Source organism: Ornithorhynchus anatinus, chromosome 1, assembly GCF_004115215.2.
Source record: "Ornithorhynchus anatinus isolate Pmale09 chromosome 1, mOrnAna1.pri.v4, whole genome shotgun sequence".
Lineage (NCBI taxonomy): Eukaryota > Metazoa > Chordata > Mammalia > Monotremata > Ornithorhynchidae > Ornithorhynchus > Ornithorhynchus anatinus.
In genome coordinates, this window is record NC_041728.1 from 52,510,681 (window position 1) to 52,526,793 (window position 16,113).

At 42.1% G+C, this 16,113-nt stretch overlaps 1 protein-coding gene across 8 annotated transcripts in view; it reads right to left on the minus strand.

Moving 5' to 3' along the window:
- CATSPERB (cation channel sperm associated auxiliary subunit beta) overlaps positions 1-16,113 on the minus strand; it is a 65,793-nt gene that overhangs the window by 1,728 nt on the left and 47,952 nt on the right. For 7 of the 8 annotated variants that reach the window (XM_016226196.3, XM_016226193.3, XM_007660514.3 and 4 more), the window contains 7 exons: positions 14,599-14,738; positions 12,277-12,468; positions 8,735-8,845; positions 5,652-5,762; positions 5,260-5,395; positions 4,354-4,454; positions 2,601-2,675 (listed from right to left, as the gene is read on the minus strand). In XM_016226196.3, the coding sequence (XP_016081682.2) occupies positions 2,601-2,675; positions 4,354-4,454; positions 5,260-5,395; positions 5,652-5,762; positions 8,735-8,845; positions 12,277-12,468; positions 14,599-14,738 (866 nt within the window). The remainder of the gene's footprint in view (positions 1-2,600; positions 2,676-4,353; positions 4,455-5,259; positions 5,396-5,651; positions 5,763-8,734; positions 8,846-12,276; positions 12,469-14,598; positions 14,739-16,113) is intronic. The other variant, XR_003757521.2, reaches the window with a different exon arrangement.

A 16,113-nucleotide genomic window follows, 5' to 3' on the forward strand; every position in this document is an offset into this window, starting at 1 on the left:
AATCCAGGGAAATCAGGTTGGACACAGCCCCTATCCCACATGGGGCTCAAATTCACAATCCCCATTTTACAGATGAGGTAGCTAAAGCACAGGGAAGTTGTGACTTACCCAAGGTCACACAGCAGACATGTGGCAGAGCCGGTCTAGAACCCAGGTCCTTCTGTCTCCCAGGCCCGTGCTCTATTGACTAATTACACTATACTTCACCCAAATGGGGAGGGTTCAGAGGCAGATTTCCCCCTTCTCCCCATTCTTCTTTTATAATATAGCTCTACCATGAAGAAAAAGTGCTAAAGTGGCAGTAGCCCTGTAACCCACAAAAGTGCCTCTGGCAAAGAAGGTGTTGAGGAGATTCCTGGAGTCCTCCCCAGAACCTCCTTGGCCCTGTTCTTCCAGAAGTGACCTTTGGCAGGATCCACAGGAGGTCTGATTATTTCAAAGATGGGCCCCTTTTTTCATGGAATGTGGATTCCCCAGAACTGTAGTCAAATCCTCAGTAAAGTGGATCACACTCTTCTCTTGTCTTAGGCTGTCGAGTCGTTTTTGACCTATAGCAACACTATGGACACATCTCTCCCAGCATGTCCCCATCTCCATAGGAGGTGACATTTTTGACTTTTGAAATAGGTATGCCCAACAGCTTTGTCTAGCTTTCATTTGTTTTTAAATATATCTTTGGTTTAAGAGCGCAAAGTTCTTTCCAAATGGAAAAAATCATTGCTTTTTTTTTAAAAAAAAAGTATTTATTCATTGCTTACTATGTTCCAGGGACTGTGCTAAGTGCTAGGGTAGATACAAGGTAATCAAATTGGACACCGTCCAAGTCCCACAGTTTTTCTCTCCTTTTTACAGAGGTAAGTGAGGCACAAAGAAGTTGGGTGACTTGCTCAAACTTACAGAGCAGACATATGGTTGGGGCTGGGATTAGAACCCAGGTGCTTTTGACTTCCAGCCTCGTGCTCTATCCACTAATAATAATAATAATGTTGGTATTTGTTAAGCGCTTACTATGTGCAGAGCACTGTTCTAAGCGCTGGGGGAGATACAGGGTAATCAGGTTGTCCCACGTGAGGCTCACAGTCTTCATCCACATTTTACAGATGAGGTAACTGAGGCACGGAGAAGTGAAGTGACTTGCCCACAGTCACACAGCTGACAAGTGGCAGAGCCGGCATTCGAACCCATGACCACTAGGCCACACGGTTTCTTTTTCCATCTCTGATGATGATGAAGGAGCATAATGAATCACCATTTAGAAAGGCAACACAATCCTGGGGCTATCTGGATCACTGGCTACAACTAGACTCAGAGGGATATCGCTGTGAGTTCTCTTAGGACGGGGAGTGGAAAACCCAGCCAAGTGAATTGGCTATATCGCTTACACAGCCTCTTAAGACTGTAAACGCTTAGTGGGTAGGAACTAAGCCTGGTTAAAAAAAATACAGGTGGGTATTTTCTGTTGATAGTTGTTAATATTCTCTTCAACTCATGCAGCAATGGATGTAGTAGTTCTCTGGGAATACCAAGAAAGCAGAACACAATGGATTGTCCAGGCTCAAGTTTGCTTCTCCAACCCTGGCCATAACCTTGTCTAGGTTGGAGGTAGCTCGGTGTGGAGGATGGGGTATGGACAGAAGCTTCTAAAAATTCTGGCCCTAGTAGAGCCACGTGGCCCCGACAGCCCCTACTCAACTGGGGTATCAGGTCTGAAAAGGACATGCCACCTTGTTAATAATAATAATAATAATGTTGGTATTTGTTAAGCACTTACTATGTGCAGAGCACTGTTCTAAGCACTGGGGGAGATACAGGGTAATCAGGTCGTCCCACGTGAGGCTCACAGTCAATCCCCATTTTACAGATGACGCAACTGAGGCACAGAGAAGTTAAGTGACTTGCCCACAGTCACACAGCTGACAAGTCGAACCCATGACCTCTGACTCCGAAGCCCAGGCTCTTTCCACTGAGCCACGCTGCTTCCCCCTTGTTCCTACCACACACTGGGGTCAAATCCTGCCCTGCTGTCAGAAACAGTAGCAGCATGAGCCTGGTGGTTTTGGGGGGGCTCCATCACATCACAGTCCATCACAGTCCCAGATCCATGAAGGAAAGAAACACTTGACCTCCCTCAAACACCAACCCTGGGGGTTGGATTCTGTTCTTTAGGGAGTACCTCTTTTCTTATCTGTTTTGCTACATTGATTATTTTTCTCTCTTCCTTATGGGTCTGTTGCCAGTTTCCCTCATTTTTAGATAGAAGTGCCCTAGGGCTCAGGGACTCAGGCTATCATCCTTCAAACACCAACCTGGGGGTTGGATTCTGTTCTTTAGAGAGCATCTCTTTTCTTATTTGTTTTTGCTACATTCATTATTTTTCTCTCTTCCTTATGTGTCTGTTGCCAGTTCCCCTCAGTTTTAGATGGAAGTGCCCTAAGGCTCAGGGATTCAGGCTATCATCCTTCTACCTTTCCCCAGTACTCAGGACAGCGCTCTGCACAAAATAGGGGCTCAGTAAATACTACTGAATGATTGAAGAATCCTGGTGCAGGATAACCATTTGCAAACTTATGACAGTGAAAACTTTAGGGAACTCACTTTACCTGAAATTCCACCACTAAGGGACAAAAGGTGACTCCAGGAACAGTAGTCACTCTGAAATGGAAAAGCTCAGAACCCTATGGAAAAATACAATCGTTAATATTTGGTAACACATTTGTTTCCTAGTGTTAAAAAAAGGACAATTACAGAGGGTAATTTTCTACAAAAGGCTAATGGAGATTCCACTAATACTTAGTTTAAAAAATGATGCTGAGCACAAAAAGTTTGGTGATCCTCTTTATCTCTCTCTTCCCCTAATCCTGACTCACCTGACAAAGTAGGCACAGGAGCAGGACTCAGGGAGAGTCCATAATAATAATAATAATACAATGATGGTATTTGTTAAGTGCTTACTATGAGCCAGGGACAAAGTAAGATACAAGCAGATCGGGTTGGATGCAGTCCCTGTCCCGCGTGGGGCTCGGAGTCTCACTCCCCATTATACAGATGAGGTAACTGAGGCCCACAGAAGTTAAGTGATTTGCCTAAGTCCAGATAGCAGACAAGTGGCAGAGTCGGGTTTAGACCCATGATCTTTTAACTCCTAGGCCTGTGCTTTATCCACTACGCTATGCTGCTTCCCCATGTAATCTAGTGTTTCTAGGAGTTATAGACATCAGAAAAATGACCATGCATTCTGATCAATCCACCAGTGGAATTGAGCATCTGTATATGCTCAGTCAATCAGTGGTATTTATTGAGCTCTTACTACATGAAGAGCACTGTACTAAGTGCTTAGGAGAGTACAATGCAACAGTTAGCAGGCACATTCCCTGCCCACAATGAGCTTACAGTCTAGGAGGCTCAAAGCCTAAGACATTTCCCGAGAGCTGTTGGATTGTAGCAGGGAAAATATTCTAGTTACCCTTTTGCTCCAGTATTTTGGGCAATTTTCACCCACCTCTTACCAGTACGAGTAACAATATTTATTAAGCACTTACTGTGTGCAGAACACTGTACTAAGCACTGGGAGAGAATAATACAGAGGTGGGTATTAGACATAATCCCTTCTTCTCAGGAGGCTCACAATTTGGACAATACCTGACCTGGTAACTAAAATGTTGGGAGATAGGTATGAGAGTTTTACCTTTATTTATACTAATAATTATGCTATTTGTTAAGCGCTTACTATGTGCCAGGCACAGTACTCAGTGCTGGGGTAGATACAAGCAAATGGGGTTGGACACAGTCCCTGTCCCATGTTTGGCTCACAGTCTCAATCCCCATTTTATAGATGCAGTAACTGAGGCACAAGGTTAGGGTCACACAGCAGACAAGTGAGGAAGCTGGGATTAGAACCCCTAAGTTTTTGATTCCCAGGCCCATGCTTTATCCGGTATGCCATGCTGGTTTGGCTTACGCCATACTCAGTCTAGGTAAGGACAGGGCGAGTAAACCCAAGTCATGGTTCAGGGCTTAAATTGAAGGAGCCTCATAGCTGGCGCTGGGTTTTTTTAAAGTGAATTTTAAGGGAAAAGAAGCTGGAAAATATAACTGTAATCGACCAATGTAGGTTTAGTGCCTAGGACATCATTCTGCTTCTACTTGATTGGTTCCCCCATTCTCTAAAACTTGTATGTACATCATAGAATTCAAGAAACTGACCACTCCCCTCAGGATTATAGTTTTATAAACCACCAAAATATTCTCTTCAAACTTAAATTAAGCACTTTCGAAAATGTTCATGGTGGCACAAGGTAATCACAGTTCACCCATATTGTAATGTTTGTATAAGCTTTTTAAAAAATAACTTACCATTATGCTTAGGTTCAGGCCCTTTGGATTGTAAACCGTAAGTTTATTTTCTTCTTTTAAATACTTTTTCATTTTTTCCACGCCCAGTGATTCGTTATCTTCTACAAGACAAAAAAAATTTGTTTCAATTTTGTATCTTCTACCTTCTCAAGGCCGTGTTTTCTCAGGGGGGAACTTAAGTGGGGAAGGACTCTAAGGCTTGATGATGCCTTCCAGTGATTCATTAGAGAGAGGTAGAGGTTGCTGGCAGAGGACGAGATGTTCTGGAGAAAGTATATCCACGGAGTCGCTTTGAATCGGAAATGACTTGGTGGTACTTGAGATTAATAAGAAGAAGAAGAAGAATTTGCTAGTTTGCCATTTGGGCTCCCTCTTTTCTCGTCCTCAAAAAAGTGCAGGCTCCCCTTGGAGATCACTGGGGATGGAATGCTCTCTGGGGGAGTCTGATCCAGAACAGAAAAGTTGTTCTCAAATTTCCTTAAGTCGAATCCCTTCTGTATCAACTGCTAAGCCACAGAATCTGGGACTTCACTTCTCTGGGCCTCAGTTCCCTCATCTGTAAAATGGGGATTAAGACTGTGAGCCCCACGTGGGACAACCTGATCACCTTGTATCCCCCAGCACTTAGAACAGTGCTTTGCACATAGTAAGCGCTTAACAGATACAAATACCACCATTATTACTTTGGAGTGGTGCTAAATCAAAGCCTAGAAACAGCAGGGTAGACACGGACACGTTCACTGTTACCCATTTTTTCTTCAAAGAATGGCTATACATGTGGGAACTAGCTGATCATATGTTGGGAAGGGATGGGAAATGGATTCATAGAATCAAACTGGTAAATTAATGAATGATATATAGCATTTGGCATCAAATGAGAAACCTCCACAGATGTTAGAGCCTTACTTAGCTTCCAGGTTTCCCTGTTGTTCACTTCTGTCATAGTGATAAGATACGGGGGTTCCAATGGGATCCACCCATCCTCACTCACGATTCCCAAAATGATAGGATATTTGACAACAGGAAACTTCTGACGTGGAACCTAAAATATAAATTACAGTGACACTCTTGACTTAAAAAGCAACGACTACCCAGGGGAAGTAGGGTAAAACAAAAGGGGAAGAGTTCTGGAACACCATCCTAAGCATTTGAAATATTCAAATATAATTTTCTGAGTCCTCAGTTATTCTTGCATAATAAGCATATGACTCCCTGAATTTGAAATATTTTGTTCATGTCAAAAAGATTATGGACTTCACTCTGAAGTCGTATGTTTAAATGCAATTAAATTATTTTACCTCCTCTTTGCAGTCCGAGAAAGCAACATTGTCTGACAACTTCTGGTTTTCCGTGCAATTGCATTCAGCTCGAGAGGTCTTGTTAGCACACTGTTTGTATTTGCCTGTAAGCTGCAAGGAGCAATGGATAAAGGGGTCATTTTTCCTATCTGTTACATGATTTCTACAAATTAAAAGTTTCATTTGGTGGAGATCCAGGGGAAGTTAGCCTCCTGTCTCACCCCTCTGCGGTCTGCTGCCTGGATCATTTTTCTAAAACGCAGTTCTGTTTACATCTCCTCACTCCTCAAAAATCTTCAGGCATTACCCATTCCTCTCCACATCAAGACAAAACCTCTGACTATTGACTTTTAGGCATTCAATCAGCCCTCTCCCTCCTGCTTATTCATTCCCTTCTTCCACAACCCCATCCTCCCCATCCCCATCTTATGCTCCTCATTCTCCTCAAGCTAACCTACTCAATGCATTTCATTTATCTCTTCTCTGACCCCTTGTATCAGTCCTTCTTCCTGTTCTCCCGTCATATCCACCATCCCTATTTTCAAAGCCCTTCTGAAAGCCCATCTCCACTATCCCTGACATTTTTTTTCTCTTTAGCTCATATCTCAAAACTACCATGTCAGCACTATGGTTCCACTTAAGCATGGGGAGAGGGGAGTCTGTGGATATATGATCAAGTTTGAGAATGTTTACGATTGCATGTAAGAGGGAATGTGAGAGAGTATACATAAGAGACTATGTGTGTGTGTGAGAGGAGAGCCAGTGTATCTGGGTGCATGAGAAGTGCATGCCTACATGTCTTTGTCTCACCAACCCGCAATCTATATTCCCTCTGACGGTGTCATCTATCCTTTCCTGGCTTCTTCGACTTCTAAATCCTGGATCACTGTCCCTGCCCTCATGGAAGTTTCTGCCCGCTAACATTATATTGGCAGGAGATCAATATAGCTAGTTTTATTCTCCAGCTCCATTTCCTTTTGTTCTAATTAATAATGTATTGGGCTGGTACTGTAATCATTTTACAAATAAATGATTAGAAATGAGCAACTTTTAAAAAGAAGAGTCTCCTGCAAACATGCAGAGTGGCATGAGTGGACTATATGTAGGCATCACTTTCACATGCCTGAGGAAGACCATCCTCCAGTTGCTAATGATAATGAATCACCATTTAGAAAGGCAACACAATCCTTCATTAGCCTGGGGCTATCTGGACCACTGGCTACATCTAGACTCAGAGGGATATCCTATTCCTATCTGTGACCTCTGTTATTCGCCTCTGAAGAGTTCTTCTGAACCTTTTTTTTAACATCACTATTAGCAGAGTTTATAATCGGCACTCTGTGGCCATAAGGCCAATTTCTTCCTGTTTAATAATAATAAAAATAATTATGGTATGTGTTAAGTGCTTACTATGTGCCAGGCACTGTACTAAGTGCTGGGTGGATAGAAGCAAAATGTGTTGGACACAGTCCCTGTCCCATGTGAGGCTCACAGTCTTAATCCCCATTTTTCAGATGAGGTAATTGAGGCACAGAGAAGTTGTGACTTGCCCAAAGTCACTCAGCAGACAAGTGGCAGAGCCGGGATTAGAACCCACATCCTCGGACTCCCAGGCCCGTGCTCTATCCACTGTGCCATGCTTTAAGGTATTAACACTTTCTTTTCAGAAGAAAGGAGAGCGGAAAATGTAGGTGACAAACAACTGGTTGTTTCCAAGGAGTCATAAATTGACCTCGGAGAAGATCTTGGCAATTTTGGCTGGAGAGACAAGGAGGTGGGCTGTGACAATGTGATCCTAAACTCAGTAGCCTTGTTAAGTGACCAACCAAATTGAAAGATCTAAGTTTTTTGTTGTTGTTGTTTTTAAAAATTAAGCCTGAGATACAGAAGTGCAATTTGAGAAGCAGCATGGCCTATTGGAAAGAGCTTGAGCTCGGGAATCAGAGTTCTAATTCTGGCTCTACCACTTATCTGCTGTGTGATCTTGGGCAAGCCACTTCACTTTTCGGTGCCTCAGTTCCCTCATCTGCAAAATGTGGAACCAATACCTGTCATATGAGAGCCCATTGTTGGGTAGGGATTGTCTCTGTTGCTGAATTGTACTTTTCAAGTGCTTAGTACAGTGCTCTGCACACAGTAAGCGGTTAATAAAATACAATTAAATGAATGAATTAATCCCTTCTACTTAGACTGTGAGCCCCAGATCGTACCTGATTATCTTGTATCTACTCCAGCTCTTAGTACAGTGCTTGACACATAGTTAAGCACTTAAGAAATATTATTATTATTATTATTGTTGCTATTAAATAGATGATATATAAGAAAAAAATAATTAACATCTTCTCACCCTTAGTCATTCCTTTTGTGGCATATTGGCCTTCATTAGCTTGGGGAAGATCAGGACTTTAATACTGAAAGTTAGCTATCAGATTTCCTTTGTCCCTGTCTCCACAAGTCTACAGTGCTACAGTAGAACCATCTAGTTCAATCCTCTGCCTCCGGGAAAAACTGCACCTAAAACTATCTTAAAACGATGGTTGACTATTTTCTTAAAGGCTTCTAGAAGAGAATCAGCATGGCCTAGTGGAAAGAGCATGGGTCTGGGAATCAGAGAACCTGTGTTACAATCCCAGCTCTGCCACATACCTGCTGTGTGACACTGGGCAACTCATTTAACTTCTCTGTGCCTCAGTTCCCTCATCTGTAAAATGGGGATTAAGACTGTGAGCCTGGTGTGAGACATGGACTATGGACCTGGTATGTACCTACCCCAGTGTTTAAGAAATACCATAAAAAAAAAAGAAGCTGGAGGTTCCAAATACAGTCCAGTGGCTAACAACCCAAAGAGCCAGGAAAGTGTACCTAATGCTTGGGCCTCCTCTGTTCCCTCCTCCTTCTCCTGTCTTCATAAAATTAAGCCTGAGTTTGCTTGCCCAGCACTCAGCAAGAATCCTGCATGGTAGATGCTTCGTAATTACTTGATAATGTTGTTTCCCACATTTCACCAAAATAAAAAGTGAGCTTTTTGGTGTGTTGGTTTTGTTTAAGGAATAGTTTGGGTATAAATGCAGGAAATGACTTACTCGAGATTTGGGAAAATAGTCTCTAGGTCTGCCTTTGCTAGGATCTGCATTATAGATGTTATCCGTGAGTGGGATTGCTATTCCCAAATTAGATGGAGGCCTGTAGTTCACCTGCATAGAGTAGATTAAAATGAGAAATAACACAGACAAGTAGGAATATTTGTCAGATAGGGAATATACAATGCCATTTCAATTACATTTGATAGTCTGGCCTCATTTCTAGCCACAATTGTACTGAGTGTTGGCAGTGTGGCTTCCCTTTATATGGTATTTGTTACAATGCCTACTATGTGTCAAACACTATTCTAAACATTGGGGTAGAGGCAAGATAATCAGTTTGGACACCATCCTTATTGGTCACCCAATCCTGCTGCTTCCAATGGGGGTGGGTAAGTGGGAAACAGGGAGGGAGAGAGGGAGTAGTCATTTCCCAACAGCATTTCTCCCCACAGCATAGTGCAAGCAGGAGAAAGCATTTTGGAAGGGAGAAGTGAGCAATTTGTGCAGACATATCTAGGTAAAACTCTGTCTCCACCCCTTGCAACCAACAGATTCCCCTCCTACTAGAGCAGCTCCGATTACTTTACAGGGTTCCTGCCCTGGCTTGCCTGCCTGCCTGCCTTTCTTCATTTATATTTTGTGGTCTAAGAATGGGGGAACACAAACCAGGACTCTATGATCTAGAAATAGTCTAGATGGAAGTAGGATTGTGAAACAGGTGGAAATAAGGGCCATTGGAGGAAGGGACAAGATGTTTGGATCCTTAGGTGAGGCAGCAGTGGGGCAAGAGTAAGGCATAGAAAGAAAGGAGGAAAGGAAAGGGGGCCAAAAGGAGAGATAAGAGCAAGATCGTAGATAAAATCAAGGGGGAAGCTGAGGGGGATACGAATCTCCATCTCCTCTTCCACTTCCTCCTCCTCCTCATCTCTACACTGTAAGCTTATTGTTGGCAGGGAATGTGTCTGTTTTTTGTTATATTGTACTCTCCCAAGCACTTAGTACAGTGCTTCGCACACAGTCAACACTCAATAAACATGATTGAATAAATGAATGAATTCTCCTCTGCTCTTTGCCAGTCCCTGACACTGTGGCCTGAGCCATGGATGAACTGCAAATGATGGCAACTTGTGGCAATGGTGGGGGGTGAGCAGCAATAAGTCACTTAACTTCTCTGTGCCTCAGTTACCTCAGCTTAAGCGCTTAACAAATACCATCACTATTATTATTTTGGCCACTTGGCTGCACCAAGACAAGTTTATGCTCTTCATCTGCAGCTCTACTGAACTGTACTTGAACTGTACAGATAAGCAGCATGGCTCATTGGAAAGAGCCCCGGCTTGGGAGTCATAGGTCGTGGGTTCGAAATCCGACTCTGCCCCTTGTCAGCTGTGTGACTGTGGGGCAGGTCACTTCACTTCTCTGGGCCTCAGTTCCCCCATCTGTAAAATGGGGATGAAGATTTTGAGCCTCACGTGGGTCAACCCGATTACCCTGTATCTACCCCAGCGCTTAGAACAGTGCTCTGCACCAAGTAAGCGCTTAACAAATACCAACATTATTATTATTATTAATCTCTCAAGGGCTTAGTACAGTATCAGTAAGAGCTCAGTAAATACCACTGATTGATTTTCTGGGCCCCAATGGGGGTTTTCCACCATGGCTGGGTGATGTACTTCCAACCTAGCCAGGAAGAAACCGTTCAGGCATAGTGGTGTGGCAGCAGCGGTGGTGGCTGCTGAGAAGGCTTTCCCTCTCTTGCTCTTCAGCAGTGGAAGTAAGACCTGGCCACCACCGCTGAGGTCGTCAGCACGTTGTGACTGAGGGGTAGTGTCCTGCTACATTGGTCTGCAGCAGGTTTGGCAGGAGAGAACCCAAACAAGTTCAACTGTATCGCCTGAGGTGGCTCTTTAGCTCACTTTTGAGAAGCAGCATGGCCTAGTGGATAGAGCATAGGCCTGGGTGTCAGAAGGACCTGGGTTCTAATCCCAGTCAGCCAGTCAGTCAATTGGATTAATTGAACTCTTACTGTGTGCAGAGCACTATACTAAGCACTTGGAGAATACAATATAATGATCCCAGCTCCACCACTTGTCTGCTGTGTGATCTTGGCTAAGTCACTTCACTTCTCTAGATATCAGTTACGTCATCTGTAAAATGGGGATTGAAACTGTGAGCTCCACATGGGACAGAGACTGTGTCCAACCTAATAAACTTGCATCTACCCTAGGGCTTAGTACAGTGCCTGGCACATAGTAAGTACTTAACAAATACCATTAAAAATAAAAATCTTAGCTCACCATGGGTTAAGGCCAGAGAGGGAGGACAAAGAAAGGGGCTGGAGATGGAGAGAGTAGAAAGGGTGTTGGTGGAGGGGCGGAGGCAGAAAGACAGGGAGGAGAAGGGTGGAAAGCAGAGGAAAGGGAAAGAAGAGAAGACTCAGCAGTAAAGGCAACGAAGGGGAATAATTGGGCAGAACATTAAGAGACTAGATTTGAGACTAGATTTTGGTCTTCTAAACTGGGAAAGGAGCAGGAAGAGTTGGTACTTAGTGTTTATTGAAGGTGGCCTACAAAACCATTGACCAAATGGGTAAAAACTGTATTGAAATACATTTTTTAAGTGGTTCATATTGAAATCTCCTAAGAAAATTAATGCCACTAGTTTATCCAAATGAAACTTCTTGCTGACAATGAATCCTTATTTGACTATGTGAATGTGCCTAAAATAGCACTGCAAGCAACAGTTCCTTGCACACTGGCCTGCTTCTTTAATCCCTTCTCTTTCTATGCTTTGATTCCCTCTTTATGATAAAACCCATCTTCAAAACACATAAATACACACCAACCTAGGGGCAGGGAGAAGAGAGTAAAGGTGAGATGATGAAGGTGAGAGATAATGTTGAGGACCTAGAAGTAGAATTGCAAGCTACTTTTAAGAAAGAGGTCCGTGGTTCAAACAGGAAAACCAGTCAAAATTGAAGTAAAAACATGCACAGAAGAGTCAAAATTAAAAAAAAAATTTTGAAAGCACATCAGAAGTCATCAAAACTTGCACTATATCTACCTAAGCCCCAATTAAGAAAGAGTTCTTCTCTTCTTCTCTGCAAAGCTTTTCAATGTTTGCAATTTTGAGGGACAGCAAATGCTATGATCAGTGAAACTCATATAATTTGTAACAAACCTTAATTAACATTTTTATAAGATACCAAAGTGACATTGTAAGGGGCTGAGTTTTCTAATGGAGACACTCTGCGGCAAATAGGCAAAGGAAACAAAGATTTCTTATTCATAACCAAAGACTTCCTATTTGATAATAATTACGATTTACTGAACTTTAAATGGAAATCAACTTCTTTTTGGAAGTACTTGAGGGAGAGAAGGAATGAGATTTCTACTTTTCAAATCATTCCACTTATTGAAATTATTGAAAAGGTTTCCCTCAACCCCACCTCAGAGCCTCATGCAATTTTACAACCATAAAGGAGCTAAAGGACAAAGTGATGATTAACTGCACGATAGTAATACTCTGCTTACGTTTCTTACCGGTAATTTTTTCATTTTTGTGTCATATTCACTCTCATGACCCATAGTTGAATTTGGGTGCATCATTTTCTCATGGGAAGCAAATATCATTCTTTTACCATAACTACAACTGCTCTTCAGTGTTAGGATAACTGTTGTTACAGGACATTCTATTGATGCCTTCCAGATAACTATCGCAATTGAAGTTGAACCCTGAGAGAGAGTCACATCATTTCAAAGTCCACATATTGTAACAAAGGAGAAAAACTTTAGAAATAAAGCTATGTCATAAGAGGAGACATGAGGTCACTGAGTTCTAATGGAAAGAAGGACTATCTAAAGGTGGTATCTAGAAATCCATATATTTGCAAGAGCAACAATCAATGGTATTTACAGAGCGCTACTGTGTGCAGAATACTGTACTAAGCACTTGGGAGAGTTTACAGTTTATGTATTGTAATTTATTTATTTATATTAACATCTGTCTCCCCACTAGACTGTAAGCTCATTGTGGGCAGGGAATGTGTCTGCTTATTGTTATACTGTACTCTCCCAAGCGCTGTAATATACAGTGCTCTGCACATAGTAAGTGCTGAATAAATACGACTGAATGAATGAGTGAATACAAGAGTTGGTAAATATGTTCCCTGACCATAAGCTTACAGTCTAGGGGTGAGCCTACAGTTTAGATATAGGTTATTTAGAATTGAAAAAAATCACAGAAAAATGGAATCATAGAAGGAATCACGGCAATCAGCCCATCAACATCTTTTACTTTAGCCAACATTTCCAGAAGGATTGGTTCACTAACATTGTAAAAAGATTCAACAATTCTAAAACAATGTGTCTTCAACAAAAGCATATGTCTTGAAAACTTGAGTTTGTGGAGTAACAATACATCAAAGTCTTTTTTTGTGTTAGATTAGGTCTTTTCCCATATTTTGGTTAAAATCTATTTCTGCAGGAGTAAAATGTGAAGGAACTAATTACAATAATGTGGAGACTAACAATAGAAAAATCAAAAGAGGAGCAGATTTTAGGTACTGGGAGTCAGGAGGAGCCTATCTACTTATTTTGTTTTGTTTTGTTGTCTGTCTCCCCCTCTTCTAGACTGTGAGACTTTTGTTGGGTAGGGATTGTCTCTATTTGGTGCCCAATTGTACTTTCCAAGCTTTTAGTACAGTGCTCTGCACACAGTAAGCACTCAATAAATACGATTGAATGAATGGATAGGGACTATTAAGAGGAACTGTAGGGGAAATAGAAAATCATAGTGTTGCAGGGGATATAAGAATAGGAATCCTAAAATCTTGTGCATGGTATGAGGTGGTCGTCTAGTTAGCCCAAACCAAAAAACCTGTTGAGGTCAGGCTCATGACTATTGAGTGACTATATTTTTGGACAGTGAGGGACTTTCTTAGAGTATGTGGTACTTTGCCTTTTCATTTCCTTATAGTTTTATCCTTAAAGAGTCTCTAGTGTAATGGAAATTATAATATGACAGGGAATTTCACTGCTTTACTTTCCAAGTTATCTTACACTCAATTGAACTCAGATTCCTAGAGTTCATTAAGGCCTAAGGTGATGTAACTTATTTTATCACTGCCCTTCCCTTAATAATAATGATAATGATAATAATAACAATAATATTTGTTCACACTTACTATGTTCCAAGCACTGTACTAAGTGCTGGGTTAGGTACAAGATAATCAGGTTAGAGAAGCAGCATGATCTAGTGGATAGAGCAGGGGCCTGGAAGTCTAATCCTGAGTCCGCCACTGCTCTGCTGAGTGACCTGGGCAAGTCAAGTCACTTAACTTCCCTGTGCCTCAGTTACCTCATCTGTAAAATGGGGAGCAAGACTGTGAGCCCCATGTAAGACATGAACGGTGTCCAACCTGATAAACTTGTATCTACCCCAGCACTTAGTACAGTGCCTGGTACCTAGTAAGCACTTAACAAATGCCATTTCAAAGAAAAAAATGGGTGCCATATAAAGCTCGCAGTTTAAGCAGGAGGGAGAACGTGTATTGAATCCCCATTTTGCACATGAGGGACCTAAGACACAGAGAAGTTAAGTGATTTGCCCAAGGGCACAGAGCAGGTACCTGAGAGAAGCAGGATGAGAACCCAGATCCTCTGCTCCCAGGCCCACGTTCTTTCCACTAGGCCACACTGCTTCGATTCTTCTTTTCTGTCAAGAACATTAGCAACTCTTCCTCAAACATTAAAACCAAAATCATCCCAAATCCTCATCTGGAGTACATTCCCCATGACAGTTTTCCAAAACCTGTTACCAAAAATTTTAAATACTCATTGGCAAGCCTGAAAATTCAATTTTACTTTTTGGAGAAATTTGCTCTTGACGTAGATTTCCATTGTATAACTGTCAATGTCATCCCAATACTGTTTGGTTTTTACTTCCAGCAAGGTTGGATTTCCAACTATTACATCTAGAAGTGGCATTTGGAATTCTGATATGGCTGTGGAATCAAAAGGAACAAAGGCAAATAAACTCTCAAGTATTTCATTTAATTCATTCAATCATATTTATTGAGCCCTTACTGTGTGCAGAGCACTGTACTAAGCTCTTGGAAAGGACAATTCAGCAACCAAGAGAGACAATCCCTGCCCACAACGGGCTCACAGTCAAATTGAGAAGCAGAGGTCAAATGACTCAATCAGTCAATCAATCAATCAGTGGTATGGACTCATCCGAATAATACCGAATAATACAGCTATAAGAGCAATTCATATAATTAGTTGTAAATAGGTTATGCAAAAGCCCTAACTGGGGAAGCCTATCTCAGACTGTTGAAGGTGTACTAAGAGAAAAGACTGTACAGACAGTCAGTCGCAGGGGCAGCACTTTCCCATCTTAAAACTTGTGCCCTCCTCTTCCTCTCCCCCACCCCTGACTCCCCTCACAACTGCCAGAAATGGGGAAGAGGCATATATTTTGGGGCCCAAGCAGTCTTTACCCAGAGGACCTCCTAAGGGTTTGGGTCAGGTCTGTGTAGTCAGGGGAACAATTACCATAGAGACCAGAAAAAATCCATTTATTAAGTGGTCTGGTCCATTACCTGGAGAACTCAGAACCAATAAAAGATAAGGGGAGACTCAAAAGTCAGGTGAAGAAATACATGGCAAAGCAAGTAAGGGATTCGGAATTTAGGACAAGAACTTTGTGGTAACAGTGAGGTATCTAAGCTGCTTAGTACAGTGCTTTGCACACAGTGAGGGTTCAATAGATATGATTACTAATAATAATAATACCTAAACCTAAATAATACCTAAAGTAAATGAGGTAATTCTGTACATATGCTGCTTGTGCTGAGTAGCTCTTCTAATGGTCTAGATCTAAAATAGGCTTGCCCAGGTCTTCTTCGCTAGGAGGATTTTATAAAGGATTTTTTAACAGGGGATTTTATAAAGTATGGGTGGAAACTCTAAAGGGAAAAGCATTCATTCATTCTTTCAATCATATTTATTGAGCACTTACTATGTTCAGAATAATGTACTAAGTGCTTGGAATGTACAATTCGGCAGCAGATAGAGACAATCCCTGCCCAACAATGGGCTCACAGTCTAAACATCATGGTGTAGTGGATAGAGCACAGGCCTTGGAGTCAGGAGGTCATGAGTTCTGATCCTGCCACCGCCACTTGTCTGCTGTGTGGCATTGGGGAAGTCACTTCACTCCTCTGACTTGGGCAAGTCAGTTATCTCATCTGTAAAATGGGGATTAAGACTATGAGCCCCACATGGGACAGGGATTGTGTCCAACCCTATTTGCTTGTATCCACCCCAGCGCTTAACAGTGCTTGGCACATAGTAAGCGCTTAACAAATACTGCAA